A 14,380-nucleotide genomic window follows, 5' to 3' on the forward strand; every position below is an offset into this window, starting at 1 on the left:
TTCCTTTTAAATATGGCCTAAACTAGCTAGGCTTATGTATATGTATAGCTTGAATATGATGAAAGAATACTTTCACATATTGGTCCTATTAGATATGGTCTATATACCAGGCTTGTGCTATTAAATTCTACTTTGATGAATTATGGTCTCAGCTGATTGTGATGGTCACATAATTTCAAACCACAACATTCTCCGAACAAAGACTACAGAGCTGAGATGTCCTTTTACAAAAAAAAGGCTACCGCTTTTACTTGAAGGCTCACATATTCACAATTTCACATACATAAAAACTCTGTGATTTTTGAGTTCCAATAACAATTGGTTAAAATAAGCTAAAACCCTCTATTCATTTGAGAATTAGAAAGAGGGTAACTATGTTCTAGTTAATTCAAGTGATAAAGCCTCTAATCATTAAATAATAAAACTTGGTTTGAATCCTATTTACATTAACCATTGATGTCTTGATAATTAATAAAGAATAATTAGAAAAAATATATATTATACCCAATGGCTGATATAGCCTACTTAGCTTGTTTAAACAAAAAGGAAGAGAGAAATTGATATACTAAGAAGAATAGGTATTTGATGCACCGGCAGTGAGTTGACTCTGAAGTATATATTATCTGATATCTTTATTATGTGAATGACAAGCAGGAAATGATCCGAATAAAGAATTTTTTATTTCTTTTTTTTTTTCCCACAAATTAAAGTTTTTCTTCAATCTAATGTACTATTTTTGTTTATACTTAGATAAATAATTATGACAAAGCGTCTAGTGGTTATTCCAATGCCAACTAAATAATGTAAAAAACCAAGTAAAGATTCTGGTTCTTAATGTGACGAGGGTTGTCTAGATACATTACACAACGTCTATACTCTGTCAGGATTACTATATATATGTACAATTCCAAAGCATTTCTTTTTTACTATTATTATTAGTTAATTAATACTGAGTATTTGGATTAGTTTTAGAGGCTGTGGGTCTCATAAAGAATTTGTTCCAAGAAAGGGAAGACTTCCATGCATGTAATGATTTAGTTGGTTTGCTTTCAGTTATTACTTTTATTTAGCTAGCTATAGTCGCGTTTTTTGTAAATATGGCTAAAAAATAAAAGCAATTATAGCCTTTTTTTTTTGTAGTGGCTCTAGATAATACGTTAATAATTTTTTCTAATGAATTACGGAGTTAAATCTTTTAGTAAATGAAATCCATTATATAAAGATTTACGAGAATAGTTGTCTTTCTGGTCATCAAAACTATGAAATTGAATCTGGTCCTTTCTACGTATGTATGAGGCTTAGCAGGCCAGAACTGAAGCCTAATTAAGCTCAAAACTTGGTATGGATCTGGACAATAATAATAGAACTGAACCAGGAATAGTGAGCCCAGCAATATCAAGATTCAAGCAACGTTTTGAAGGGACATGAACAACATTTTTTTTTGGATGAAATGAACAACATGGTCCTTTCTCTCTCACACACGCACATATATACACGTGCACACACATGCATTATGAGGAAAGTGTAAATAGACTAGAGAGAGAGTAGAGAGCAAAAGCAAAACTACAAAACTTCATTAGCATTTTCGATAGTGTAAAATATAAATAGCCTACATAGAAAACCAAAACGTTCTAATCCCACTAGGGCATCCATTCTTTTGGTGATTACAAGTGTGAATTTTAGACTTGTCAATCACAATATTTTGCCATGTCAAATCCTGCTTCTTTATTTGCCCTCTGCCATCAATTCCTTGAGCGACATGCTGTCTCCAAGGGCCCAGCTTGTCTTGCTTGCTGAATAATTAGACAAAAGAGAAATAATGATGACTGTTAGCACAGTAAAATTGATATTTAGGGTGTATATAAAGCATCTGGTTAACGAGTGCGTGCAGAGGATTTGATATGGAGGCAGATGTAAAAATTAAGATTTTATTTTTTTAATTGACAAGCATTTTTCATGAGTCACACTAGTCGGTGAAAATTTTATTTGTTTATTAGTTTTTGTTAATGATTAATGTAGTGACGCCATTAAATTCCCCATGTAAATGCATCCCTTTACAAAAGTCAAATATATAGATTTATTGAAATATGTGAAAGAGAAAAGCATGCACCTGAAAGTAAGCTTCAAGCTTCCTTTTGAGAATGGCATATTCTTTCTTCAGCTGTTGGAAAGTCCTCATGCATCTGCTCACGTTCATGCAAAACCATTGTCAAACCTCCAAACACGAATTAATGAAATAATGGATGCGTGGACTAATATTTTCTCCAAAAAATATGATTCTCTTCATTTCACTTGATATTCAGAAAGTCCATTTGTTTCTCAAAAAAGGAAAAAAAAAAAAAAAAAAAAAAGTCCATTTAGTACACTCAAAATTTTTATTTCTTATATGGTTGTATCTAACCATGTGCATAGTGTTAAATAATTTAAGATTTTAATAATATATATATAAATCATTAAATATTAGATCAAATTAAAAATTTTCCTTTTTCCACACTTTAATTAATAATTTTTTAGGATCAAGACTTAATAAGATACCAAACCTCCCGTCAGCTATACACATTAGTACCATATATAGGGCATCCAATTTCTATGCCTCACTCAAGCGTTTTTTTTTTTTTTTTTTTAAATAGTTGTTAATCTTTTGCTGCTGACTAACAGTGAATATGACAGTATTCATCTTTTTAACACTGTAAATACAGTCGAATGTGCTAGTCAGGACTCAGGACCATAAGAATGGTATCTTGGCGCTCCATGCATGGAGTGGGATCAAGTGGAAAGTGAATTACCCTTCTGAATTTCCTGCCTTGCAATATTCCCTAAACTGTGTGCACTCAGCTTTCACCTTTTTGGCTCCGATGCTGCACCCATTATAGCAGAAATATTGAGATAAAGAATAGTATATTCTTCATGATACCAATTTATTTTTTCCACATTTTTAGTTCTCAATTGTATGTACCTTGTGCTACTTCCCTTGAACTGATGCATATAGTTATCCAGCTTATTGAAATCAAGAGGGTTCCTCTCCCTGCATAGACAAAAGATATTATTATTATCATTATCACAAGTGAAAAAAATTAAATAACAAAGAGAATTTTAAAATAAATAAATAAAACTAAGAATAAAAATACTTACAGTGCCTGATCTATGTTAAGGATTAGCCTGGACGAATCCCTGTAGTACAATGTAACAACTTCCTCCACAAAATTAGGATTAGCATCATCTTGCAGCTCCTCCAGTTGGATAAATTGTTCATCAAGAAAGCCCTGCAAACGGTCCAATATCCAATTTAATTTCCATCATAACCATGAAATTAAAGCAAGATCAGACAGGAATATAACATAATATTTGCATGTAATATGTTGACTTTCAACTATCCATGCAGTCCATAATATATCGTTTAAATGATCGAAATAACATCAAAGAATGCAAGTATTTAATTCTACTTATCTTCAAAACTTTGTGCATATGTATAGATTTTCATGCATGATGAGAAAACCACATAGAGAATAGAGGTTACTCATTGTAGTGGAAAGTTTAGTGTCATGTACAATGAATGTGTATGAACATGTATTTCATGCAACTGTGTTTGTGTGGTACCATAGAAAAATCAGAAGATAAATTGTGTGTGATTCTTGAATTCCCAAATAAAAGAAATTGACTTCAGGTCAGTGACAGCATGAAGAGGTTAAGAAGATGAGAAAACCTGATCAAAGAAGGACTGCCTCATGAGGGCAAGCTGCCTGCGCATCTGGTTCCTCTCCATTACAGAATATATTTGGAGTAGACGATCAAATTAAGGGTGTTAGAGAGGGTGTAGAGGTTTGTGGAGGTTTAGGTTGAGACTTGAGTCTTGAGTGATGCAATATTGGCTTTATATAGTAGAGGAAAGGGAACAGCTTTTTTTTTTATATTTTTGTTCCCTCTCTCTCTCTCTCTCAATCTCTTCTATTCCTTTCTGTCTCAAGAATAGAGGTGAGAGCAAACAAAGTGGACATCTTAGTGTGAAGTGAAAGACAGATTCGAGTAATGTCAAAGCATATGTTAGAGGGTAGGTATATGAGGTTAATTATAAAATTTTATGCTGTCAGAAAAAGAACAAAATCATCTATCAGAATTATTACTGTCATTGTTTTAAGTCTAGAACAAAATGCATGTAGATATATTTTATGAGTGATCTTAAGGATATTAAAAATTATACTATATAGCCTTTATAAATTGTTAATTATGTTGCAACCAATCACATTCAAATGTTTATATTAGTTTGTAATGGTTATCTGGTAAAATGTGTACTAATATCTTTGGCATTTTCCATTCTATATTGTTTCCTGACTGTGAAATTAATTAGCGTTTTTTGTACTCAATCCCCAATATTCCGTGAAACCAACTGAAGAATGTAGAGGTAATGATTAAATATTTCAGCTTTGCATGTCAACAATAAAGAAATAAAGAATAATAAAACTTTTGTCAAAGTCATTTCAAGTTGCAACACGATTTCATGGTGTTGGCTTCACAATAATTAATTAGGGGAGCTATTAAGGATTTGATTCTCATCAACAACCTTAATAAAAGAAGGAGATAATAAATAAGAGAACCATCATGACCATATCTTAATAATTTGTTGGATCTAACATCTAAGTAAACAAACAACAGAGAAGGGAGAGCAAGAAGCTTCAGCTGAAACTGAGATAGCTAGTTTCTTGGAATTTCTTAAATCAAGCTAAGTTGAACCATTGCATCACATTGACGCCACCAGATAATATCATGTTAAAACCCCTTTTTTCCACCAAAACTTCAAAACTAAATCATGATAAGAGGACAAGATGCAAGCATCTTCTATTATTTTACTCCTTTCACCTATATATGTGAGAGTTGGTCAGTTGAAGTACTTCCCTTAGTAAGAGCCAAATATACAAAATAATTGCTTTGAAATATGACATTCTTGGTTATGATTAATTGTTTGACAAGAAAAGACAGGATAAAGAAATAAATTCATGGAAAAGGGAATTCATCCTCACACAACCACAAGCTTGCTTGGAAATAAAGCCAAAAAATAGAACTCATGAACATCAATTATGCCATGATTAATTGTTATCACTATGACTAAGATTATCATTATATTAATACTTCCTGTTATTATTCACTTCTATTAACAGTATTACTGGTATATATACTGATTAAATATATTCTTTTTAAACAAAAGGTACATTAAGGCTGCCGAAAGTGGCTCTTGATGATTCTATCAATAGACAATTGGTTAACTAAAAACAGAATATTTCAAGTACTTCCCTTCTAATCAATCCTAATCTAACATCTCTCTCCTACATGTGATTAGTTAGAAGTATCTCAAATGTGATAATTTCTTTTAGAGAACTGAAAACCATGCTGGAATATGACTGTAAAGATTAACTTAATCATCTAATCACTAAGCATGGATGCTAAGCACAAAAAACCATTCATTGATTACTACCCTTTAACTTCTCCATAATTAGTCATGTTTGATCAAGATTATAGCATGATCAAAATTCTCTTAGTTTTTTTTTATTTTTAATTATTTATTATTATTTGATAGTTACAATAGGGTTGAGTTATTTGAACTCTAGAGTAAACTTTTTTTTTTTGGTTGAAAACACCAAAATGTGCTAGTTGAGTTATAAGATTTTTGACATTTCTATCTTGTTGTTTAAGAGCTAACAGATGGATATTGGAGAAGTAAATTATTTGATTAGGAAAAAAAAGTATAAACTTTACACGGGAAACTTTATACCTATTAGAAAATTTAGTTATTTTAAATATCAATTAACACCGTTTCATAAAATATTAAATGCGCCTTAATTAATAATATACCACTCGTTAGTGAAAGTTTTTCATTTCACTTTTCTAAATTCAAACAGTTTAATTTATGGCAAAAACAATTGTCAGTCTGTGATCCATGATGAATTTATAATAGAAATTGTATCATGCATGTATGTGCTTTGTTAGATTTGACCTACACTGCGTTAGGCTGGTCCTCAACCTCAACCCAAAGTTGAAACACCAAACTCAATTCGACCATATTGTAGGGAATGAGTGGTTTCATGAAATCAACTCTAGACACTGATTGATCAAAGAGATGAGATACTCTTTTACGGAGGTAAATATCTTTCACTTTTCACCAGCTTTTAGGGACATTGTGCCAAATGGATCTCAATATTATAGTTTTTACTATAATGGCAATTGAAGATGGACCATTCACCATAGCAGAGGTTTCTTTTATTAATATTATATTATCATTCTTGTCGATGGTAATTGTTATTATTGCCTTTTCAAGTTCGTTTGGGTTATGAAGAAAAGAGGGAATATGGTACCTTCCCCATTTTTAATTTGATTTATGTACAACTTTAAAATTTAAAAAACAAAAAACTATTCCTTTTGTCCAATTAACTTTTTTGTTAAGCAAAATAAACCAAGACTCATGTTAAAGATATTGCAAATTTTACCATGTAAGTATTACAAATTAATGTGTCTCTAAATATTTATTTATTATGTTATTGAAGTGGCACTAATCACATCAATTTACAACATTTTTAAAGTAAAATTATTATTAGTTTTGAATTCTTATAAACCAATAAAAATAGTCTATCCCAAATGAACATTTAGAAAAGAAAGAAAGAAATAATTAGAGAGGCGAAGAAGGTTTTCAATTAAAGAAGATTAAGATATCGCACCTAATGTTATAAATATCAATGTCCAAGATTGAGAGTTAAAGAAAACAACTTTCAATCTCAACCATTAAAAGTCATTCATTAAGTGACTGTATGTACATTAAGCGGGATTGTACATATTGCCCAATAATTATAACTTTAGTTTAGCTTTATTCTATTGTACTGTACTTATTTATTTATTTATTTATTTTCTTTCTGATTCTGCAGAGTTATTAAAACATGAAAAATCTTGGTTACAGTGGTAGATTTGGTGGGTGGAGAATAATGATTTGATAAGAAACACGCCAAGAATGTGAGAATCAATGAATCATAGAGCGACTTAAAAAGGAAAATAATAAGTATTTAGGAGAGAGAGAAAAAATCCCACCAATGATTGACTTAAGAACTTTACCTTGCATGGAAGTGGTCCTTTCCATGTTCCCCCACACTTCCTTTCTCTCTCTTGCTCAGCCTGCAATTTCATCAAGATGCATGTTAAAAGGAGGAAATAGTACTGTTGGATAAAAGATTATCCCTTTATTCCTCTGCCACACCCAAGTGAGATGAGGGAGAAATAGATGTTTAACAATTCACTGTCCCACTCTCTCTTACATTTTCTTTTGCAAATGGGTGGTCACATCTTCTACTTTGTTAAAAGAGTTGAAAAAGCTGAGGGGGGTTTTGGGTGAGTGGAGTGGATCAGAATATGTTTATGTGTTCTCTATACCTGGCAAAGAGTGTGTGATTCTTTTTTCCTCACTCTCTCCTATGTTGATAAGAATCCCACCCAGGATGATGATCAATCTCATGCTTGCAAATAAGGAACTATATAATTTTTGTGTGCATAAAAAAATTACATCAGCAAATCATCAGGCCACTGATTATGACATTACTAAATCCTATCAAATATTTACATTTCCCTTTTGAATTGCTCGTGTGAATTTAAATTTGCATTGGCTTTGTCTATTACTTTCTGCCTAAAGAAAAAGTCTTGGTCTTTGAGCATTGGATAATAGGGTAGGATAGGTTCAAGACTTTCAGCTACAATTTTTTAGTCACCACGCCACCAATTGATTAGATCATGATTCATCACCTTATACTATACAAGCATATTGCATATTACATATAATATATGTCATGGATCACGTTCCTCTTAATTAAGTAATTTAACAGAAGATGATTCACCAAACTTTCCAGTTTTTGGAAGTTGAAAATTTCTTTGTTGGCTTAAATTCAATTGTTATTGTTGATCTTTTCACTTTTATTGGACAGAGAGACTGATCAAATCTGGCTACAGAAAATCTACTTATAAGTCTTTCTGTTACTAATGTTGATTAGTGAAAAGGGGGTAACCCATTATATATGCCCTAATGAATTATGAAACCCCAATGCAAAGTAATAGAACCAGACATCCAATAGGAGTTCCATTTTATACAAATCTCTCTCATAACTTGTTAGGTGCATTTTAATATTAAAATGATTAAATGAATTAATTAAGCACTAAGGTGGTTAACTATTACAAGAAAAAAAAAATAGTGAGGAGGTAGTGGTTTGGTAAAAAAAAAATTGAATCCTATATGGATAAGGAAAGAAATTTCTTATTTATAAGAGTTTGAAGTTGTTAAGCTTAAGTGTCTCAATGCAGGATCAGTGAGTCTAGGCTATGCACAAGAAGGTGGAGGTTTCCTTGTAATTTCAGTATTTCAACAACACAACTAGTTTAAAGTCATTTTTGCACATATCTATATTTGGCAGAAAGAGAAATCTGCATAATTCTTGGGAAACCAGCCAAGTCTCGAATCTTTACAAAGGCAAAGCGTGTTATGCTAAAAACAAAAAATCAAGCTTATATCAACTACTGGTTGCTAAAAAAGTTAAAGCTAGTACAATCCGTGACATGAAAGGAGCATGGGGTTATGATGCCAATGCCATATTGTCCTAAAGGGAGAGCTCAAGGTTGCTAGGCACATCAAAGAATTAGCTGCTTGCAGGACCTCTCGAATAATCCGAACTTGTGGGCATTGATGCAATCATACAGAAGTTAGCTTTAAGCTTGCTTTAATTTCTTAGTGACCTTTACACAGATATTCTCCTCTTTGCAGCATCAATTCTGTTCATCTTCATCAGAATCCACTGCTTGCCTTATACACATTATTGATAGTAATAGAAGCATCCCCACTTTAGGCTAGCTTGTGCTTCAAGGACCGAATGATCATGATTGATTCACCAAGTTATGATAAAATCACAATTAATGTTGCCTAGTGCCTAGCAAATAGAAATTTGTAACTTTGCTGCTAGCAAATTTCATGGTCCAACACAATCAAATTTCATTGCAAAGCCTTGAGGTTTGTGCTGCATTTGTGCATAAAACGATTAACGTGCTTGTAGTTGTAGAGGATTGTGTGATGGACAGAGACAGATATTGCAAATCATCTGATGTGTGACAGATACAAATATCAAAAACAATCAAATTCTTGTGATATTTTATCACTTATTCCAGAAGTTGAGCTGATGGGAACGTGTGGATTCGATAATTTAACCATTACGTGGAATAAAATTGAACATAAATCGAAAAGGCATGACACTGAAATGAAGTATTTGGGAATTGAAGCAATCTAGCTTTGGCTCTATTAGGCAGCTCGAGTTTTACATAAACTTATGTTATGCTGCATCATCATCTCCTTGACCTTGGTTGAGTAGTTTCTGAGGGTTAAGAATCCATCATTAATGTTGTTGTTGTTGTTGTTGTTTTTTTTTTTTTTTTTTTTTTTGCTTGAAACTAGCATATCTTGTCAGAATACCACATGAATACCGTAAATATTGTCATGCATCATGACTTTTGTAATAACATGGACTAGTGTAGTTTTGTAGTGCTGTGTGCTGTGTATATTCTTGAATGGATATATTGTAAAATATACAGAACTGAATGGCAAAGATGTGGACGTTTAAGACTATGGACTAGTGTAGTTTTATAATACTGTGTGCTGTGTATATTCTTGAATGAAAATATTGTAAAATATACAGAACTGAAAGGCAAAGATGTGGACGTTTAAGACTATCTTTGATTTAAAAAAATGTGGAAGATTAAGGTTTTATAATGCAGATGTAGGCCACTTAATATTTCAACATGCTGTCAATGACCTTTATCTAAACGACAGGTTTTCACTGTGTCAAATGTCAAGGTTGTTTGAACTTTGAAGGACTGCTGCATTATTGGCATCAATCCTATGACTGCTCAGTTAATAATTAATAATCAATCATATTCATTTAAACAGCACATTCAAACAGCACAAATAGTGACTTTTTGTACCTAATAAACTTTCAAAAGTTCATTTTTTGTCCCTAAACCTTGCAACATGTTTTATTTTTTGTTTTTTCGTCTGTCTATTAGTTTATGTCCTACGTGGCCTAACAAAATGTTGACATGAAATTTGACCTTTTTTTTGGAGAAGAAAACCTAAAAACTTTATTAAAGAAGACCGGCTATCAACTTGAAAAACAAAATAAAACTATAGCGGAACATGCTACAAACATCCTCCATCTACACAGTATAATCTGTGACATTAAGAGAATGCCTAGTTAGATTATGAGCAAGTTTATTACCATCTTTCTTAACATAAGAGTATAGCAATTAACTAAAAGAACTAGAGAAAAACTTAGCATCTTGAATCAGAGGATCAAAGGAGGCTAAAGACACCACATCCTCTCCCAAAGCTTTCATAATCACAGGGCCGGCCCAAGGCCTAGGCCTAAGGCCCCACCAAAAAACAAAAAAAAGACCCCACTTTCCATAGTTAAAGGCTCAAATTTTTATAAAATTATGCATAAGGCCTAAGGTCTAAGGTTGTACATTTTTTTACTAAGGCCTAAGGTTGTACTTTTTTTTTATTAGTGATGTTAAGGATACTACAAATTTTACTATTGGCTTACAAATTGCCATGTTATTAATCACAAAAAAATTATATAAATATTTATTAGTTAAATTGATGAAGTTCAACAATGAGAGACAATGTCACATTATATTTTGAACATTTTACAGTGCTTTTAATTAGTGCATTTTTCTTTTTCATTTCTATTAAGACTCTTAAAGTATGAGACCAATAGAACCTTAACTCAATTGAAACCCTAAAATATTTCAAAAAGATGTTGCAAATGTGTTCAATCATCAATTATAGACTTTGATTTTTGTAAACTAATATCCTACAAAGCCACAAACCAAATAATATCCATCTCTCTCTCTTAAAATCAAAATATAAAATTAAAAATTAGATTACAACTTTATTTAACTATGCATCGTCTTATATCCAAAATAAAGTATCTTTTTCAATCGCAATATATTTTTATTTCTTTTTATTAATATTTATAGTTCAACTATGATATTTAATTCTCTATATGAAATTAACATTAGTCTAGTTGGTATTATTTATGTATTTAATATATCAAATTAACCTTAATTTGATTAGTATTAAATAATTTTATTTAATTAATATTTACATATTAAAGGCCCCACATAAGTTTTTCGCCTTAAGCCCCAAATTATGTTGGGCCGCCCCTGCATAATCACTGTAGAAGCTACCTCCAAAATAGCTTGATGAACTTCGACTTCTATACCAAATTCAAGAGCTTGGCTTGCCACTATAGCTTCAATCTCCAAAGCTTGAAAGGCTTGGGAGAGCTATTGGGATAAAGAAGCAATGACTAAGCCCTGTGAATCACGAACTACCACTCCAATTTTAGACTTATTCTCCCCTGGGAAGATTGCACCATCAAAATTAATTTTGAAGCTACCGAAGGTGGAGCCTTCCAGGAAAAACGAGGCCTGCATGGATGAAGAAGTTGAGGTGGATGCACAGCAATGAATTCCTCAAACCGATATTTGGAAAGCTGAGCTAATTGAATTTATGTTGTAGCATGGTTGAACCAAATGAAATTGGTTTCTTTGATTCCAAATGGACCAGGCGATTATTGCAAATAACTCTGAATTTTTGTTCTGTTTTAAGACCCATGAAAGAAGCTTCTTGAAATCCAAGAAAGAAGAGGTATTGCAAAAACCCCCATGTAGTAGCATCAAACCAAACCGAATCAAGATCCTGGCAAGACCATAAGGCATGCAGTGGAGATTTTGGAACAACTTTGCATTGATCACAAAGATGACAATTGATAATAGTCTGCCATACCAAGTTAGACTTCGTGTAACGACCCAAGAAAAAGTGCTAGCCACATCTGCGCTATAAATACCCGATGTCGGAAGCTAATCACACACCCACACACACATCACACAATTAATCAAATTGGGGCATCACAATCTCCCCCACTTAAATCCCTAACATCCTCGTTAGGGCCCACTTTATAAGGTAGTGTCTCTAAGCCCACACGGGGTTACCATGCCGACTCTAATACCATATGTAACAATCCATGGAAAAGCGCTAGCCACAACTGCGCTATACCTCAAAATGACTAGTCATAATTGAGGTTTCTTGTAGTTGTTTATAAAGTCTAGATCTACCCAATAAATACCCGATGTGGGACTCATCACACACCCACACACATTACACAATCAATCAAATTGGGGCATCACACTTTGTGAGTATAAAATTTCGACAAGCTCTCCACATTATTTTTTCGACTTTATTTGGCGAGTTAAGAGACCAAATACCTTTCCAAAGATTTTTCTCATCTAGCAGAGGCTCCACATGGCGATCCATAGCTGCCTCTACATGGCGATCCATGTAGTAGCATCAGACCAAACCAGATCAAGTTCCAGGTAGGACCATAAGGCATACAGTGGAGATTCTAGAACAGCTTTGCACCGATCACAAAGAGAACAATTGATAATAGTCTGCCATACCAGGTTAGACTTCCTGAGCATAAAATTTCGACAAGCTCTCCACATTAATTTTTTTACTTTATTTGGCGAGTTAAGAGACCAAATATGTTTCCAAAGATTTTTCTCATCTAGCGGATGAAGGGAATTTACCGAATTCCCAACCTGTGAGAAACAAAAAAAATAGAGAAAACACACACCAAAAAAAAGCAATCACACGCACAAGACAATATTTACGTGGTTCGGCAATTTGCCTACGTCCACGGAGTTGCAGGGATTTCACTATTATCAGGGAAGAATACAGAATACAACTTGCGGCTACAATATTTTCTCACTCTTTTAAAACACGGCAACCGACTCTATAAGATTAAAACCCTAATCACCAAGTCGGTTTCTATATGGGCTAAACGAGCAAAAAAAAAAAATTTCCCCGCGATGTTGCCCCCGGACCCCCAGAGGCTTGTCCATGAGCGCTCCGGCTTGGGCCTATCGGCCCAAGCCTCCGCTCCATGGACTAAGCCTCAGTAAATCTCTCATTAAAAACCATGCAATATTATTTGGGTCGGATCGGGTTGTCGAACCAGATCAAACAAAACTAGGCTCCACAAAGCCCAACAGCAGAGGCTCCACATGGCAATCCATGTAGTAGCATCAAACCAAACCAGATCAAGTTCCGGGTAGGACCATAATGCATGCAGTGGAGATTCTAGAACAGCTTTGCACTGATCACAAAGAGGACAATTGATTATAGTTTGCCATACCAGGTTAGACTTCATGAGCATAAAATTTTGACAAGCTCTCCACATTAATTTTTTTACTTTATTTGGCGAGTTAAGAGACCAAATACCATTCCAAAGATTTTTCTCATCTAGCGAAGGCTCCACATGGTGATCCATAGTTGCTTCTACCTTCAAGAACTTGTAACCCGACTTGCATGAGTATTGACCGTCTTGTGACATGGGCCAAAAGATAGAGTCTGTCGATACACACCGAGTTAAGGGTATATGCTTAGCGAAATTAGCCTCTTGAGGTGCAAAAATGCCATCAATCATATCACTATCCCATTGTCTTGTAGATGCACTAATCAAAGAATCAATTGTTGCCTCCTCGAGCGAGTTAACAAGAGGAGAAGAAACCAAGGTAGGGTGTTTTATAGGTAGCCAATGGTGTTGCCATATTTTAAACAACTCTCCATCACCTAGACACCAACAAGAATACTTTTCCATGCATAAGAGCCTGATCTAGAATCCTTCGTCTCCATTATTGAACAATTGGGAAAGAAACGAGCCTTGAAAACTTGAAAGAAAAGTGTGTTCTTATCATGCAAAAGCCGCCAGGCTTGCTTAGCAAGAAGAGAATCATTGAAAAGAGTCAAATCCCGAAATCTCATACCTCCAATCATCTTAGATTTAGTCATTTCACCCATTTAAGCCAATGAATTTTTCTTTTATCTTCATGTTGTCCCCACCAAAATTTTATGATCAAAACCTTAGACTCAATACACAAACCCAATGGGAGCTTGAAACACCCCATAACATAAGTAGGAATGGCCTGAGTAACCAACTTGATTAAAACCTCTAGTCCTACTTGTGATCATAATTTACCTTCCCAACTTTGGAGCTTCCTCCAAACTAGTAGTTGAAGCTTGCTCTCTTTCCCTTCCCCACAAGAGATGGGAGACCTAAGTACTTTTCTTAATGCTTAATTTCATGGACACCCAAAACACCTTTAATGATTTGTCTTGTAGCTTCTGTAACAAATTTGCTAAAAAAAAAAATAGTCATTTTATTCCTGTTAACTTTTTGATCAAATGTGCTCTCATAGTCGAATAAAAGATTCAAAACATTGCTGCATTCTTTAGAGTTAGCCCTGCAAA

At 33.6% G+C, this 14,380-nt stretch overlaps 1 protein-coding gene across 1 annotated transcript; it reads right to left on the reverse strand.

Moving 5' to 3' along the window:
- Positions 1 to 1,545: 1,545 nt before the first annotated feature.
- LOC126725364 (histidine-containing phosphotransfer protein 4) lies at positions 1,546 to 3,985 on the reverse strand. The gene is made up of 6 exons (XM_050430065.1): positions 3,704 to 3,985; positions 3,133 to 3,263; positions 2,957 to 3,025; positions 2,787 to 2,858; positions 2,111 to 2,183; positions 1,546 to 1,793 (listed from the first exon to the last, which is right to left on the reverse strand). Exons 1-6 carry the CDS (start codon positions 3,761 to 3,763, stop codon positions 1,743 to 1,745), a joined length of 456 nt encoding a protein of 151 aa, XP_050286022.1. The 5' UTR covers positions 3,764 to 3,985; the 3' UTR covers positions 1,546 to 1,742.
- Positions 3,986 to 14,380: the final 10,395 nt, after the last annotated feature.

This window comes from Quercus robur, chromosome 5, assembly GCF_932294415.1.
Source record: "Quercus robur chromosome 5, dhQueRobu3.1, whole genome shotgun sequence".
Taxonomy (NCBI): Eukaryota; Viridiplantae; Streptophyta; class Magnoliopsida; order Fagales; family Fagaceae; genus Quercus; species Quercus robur.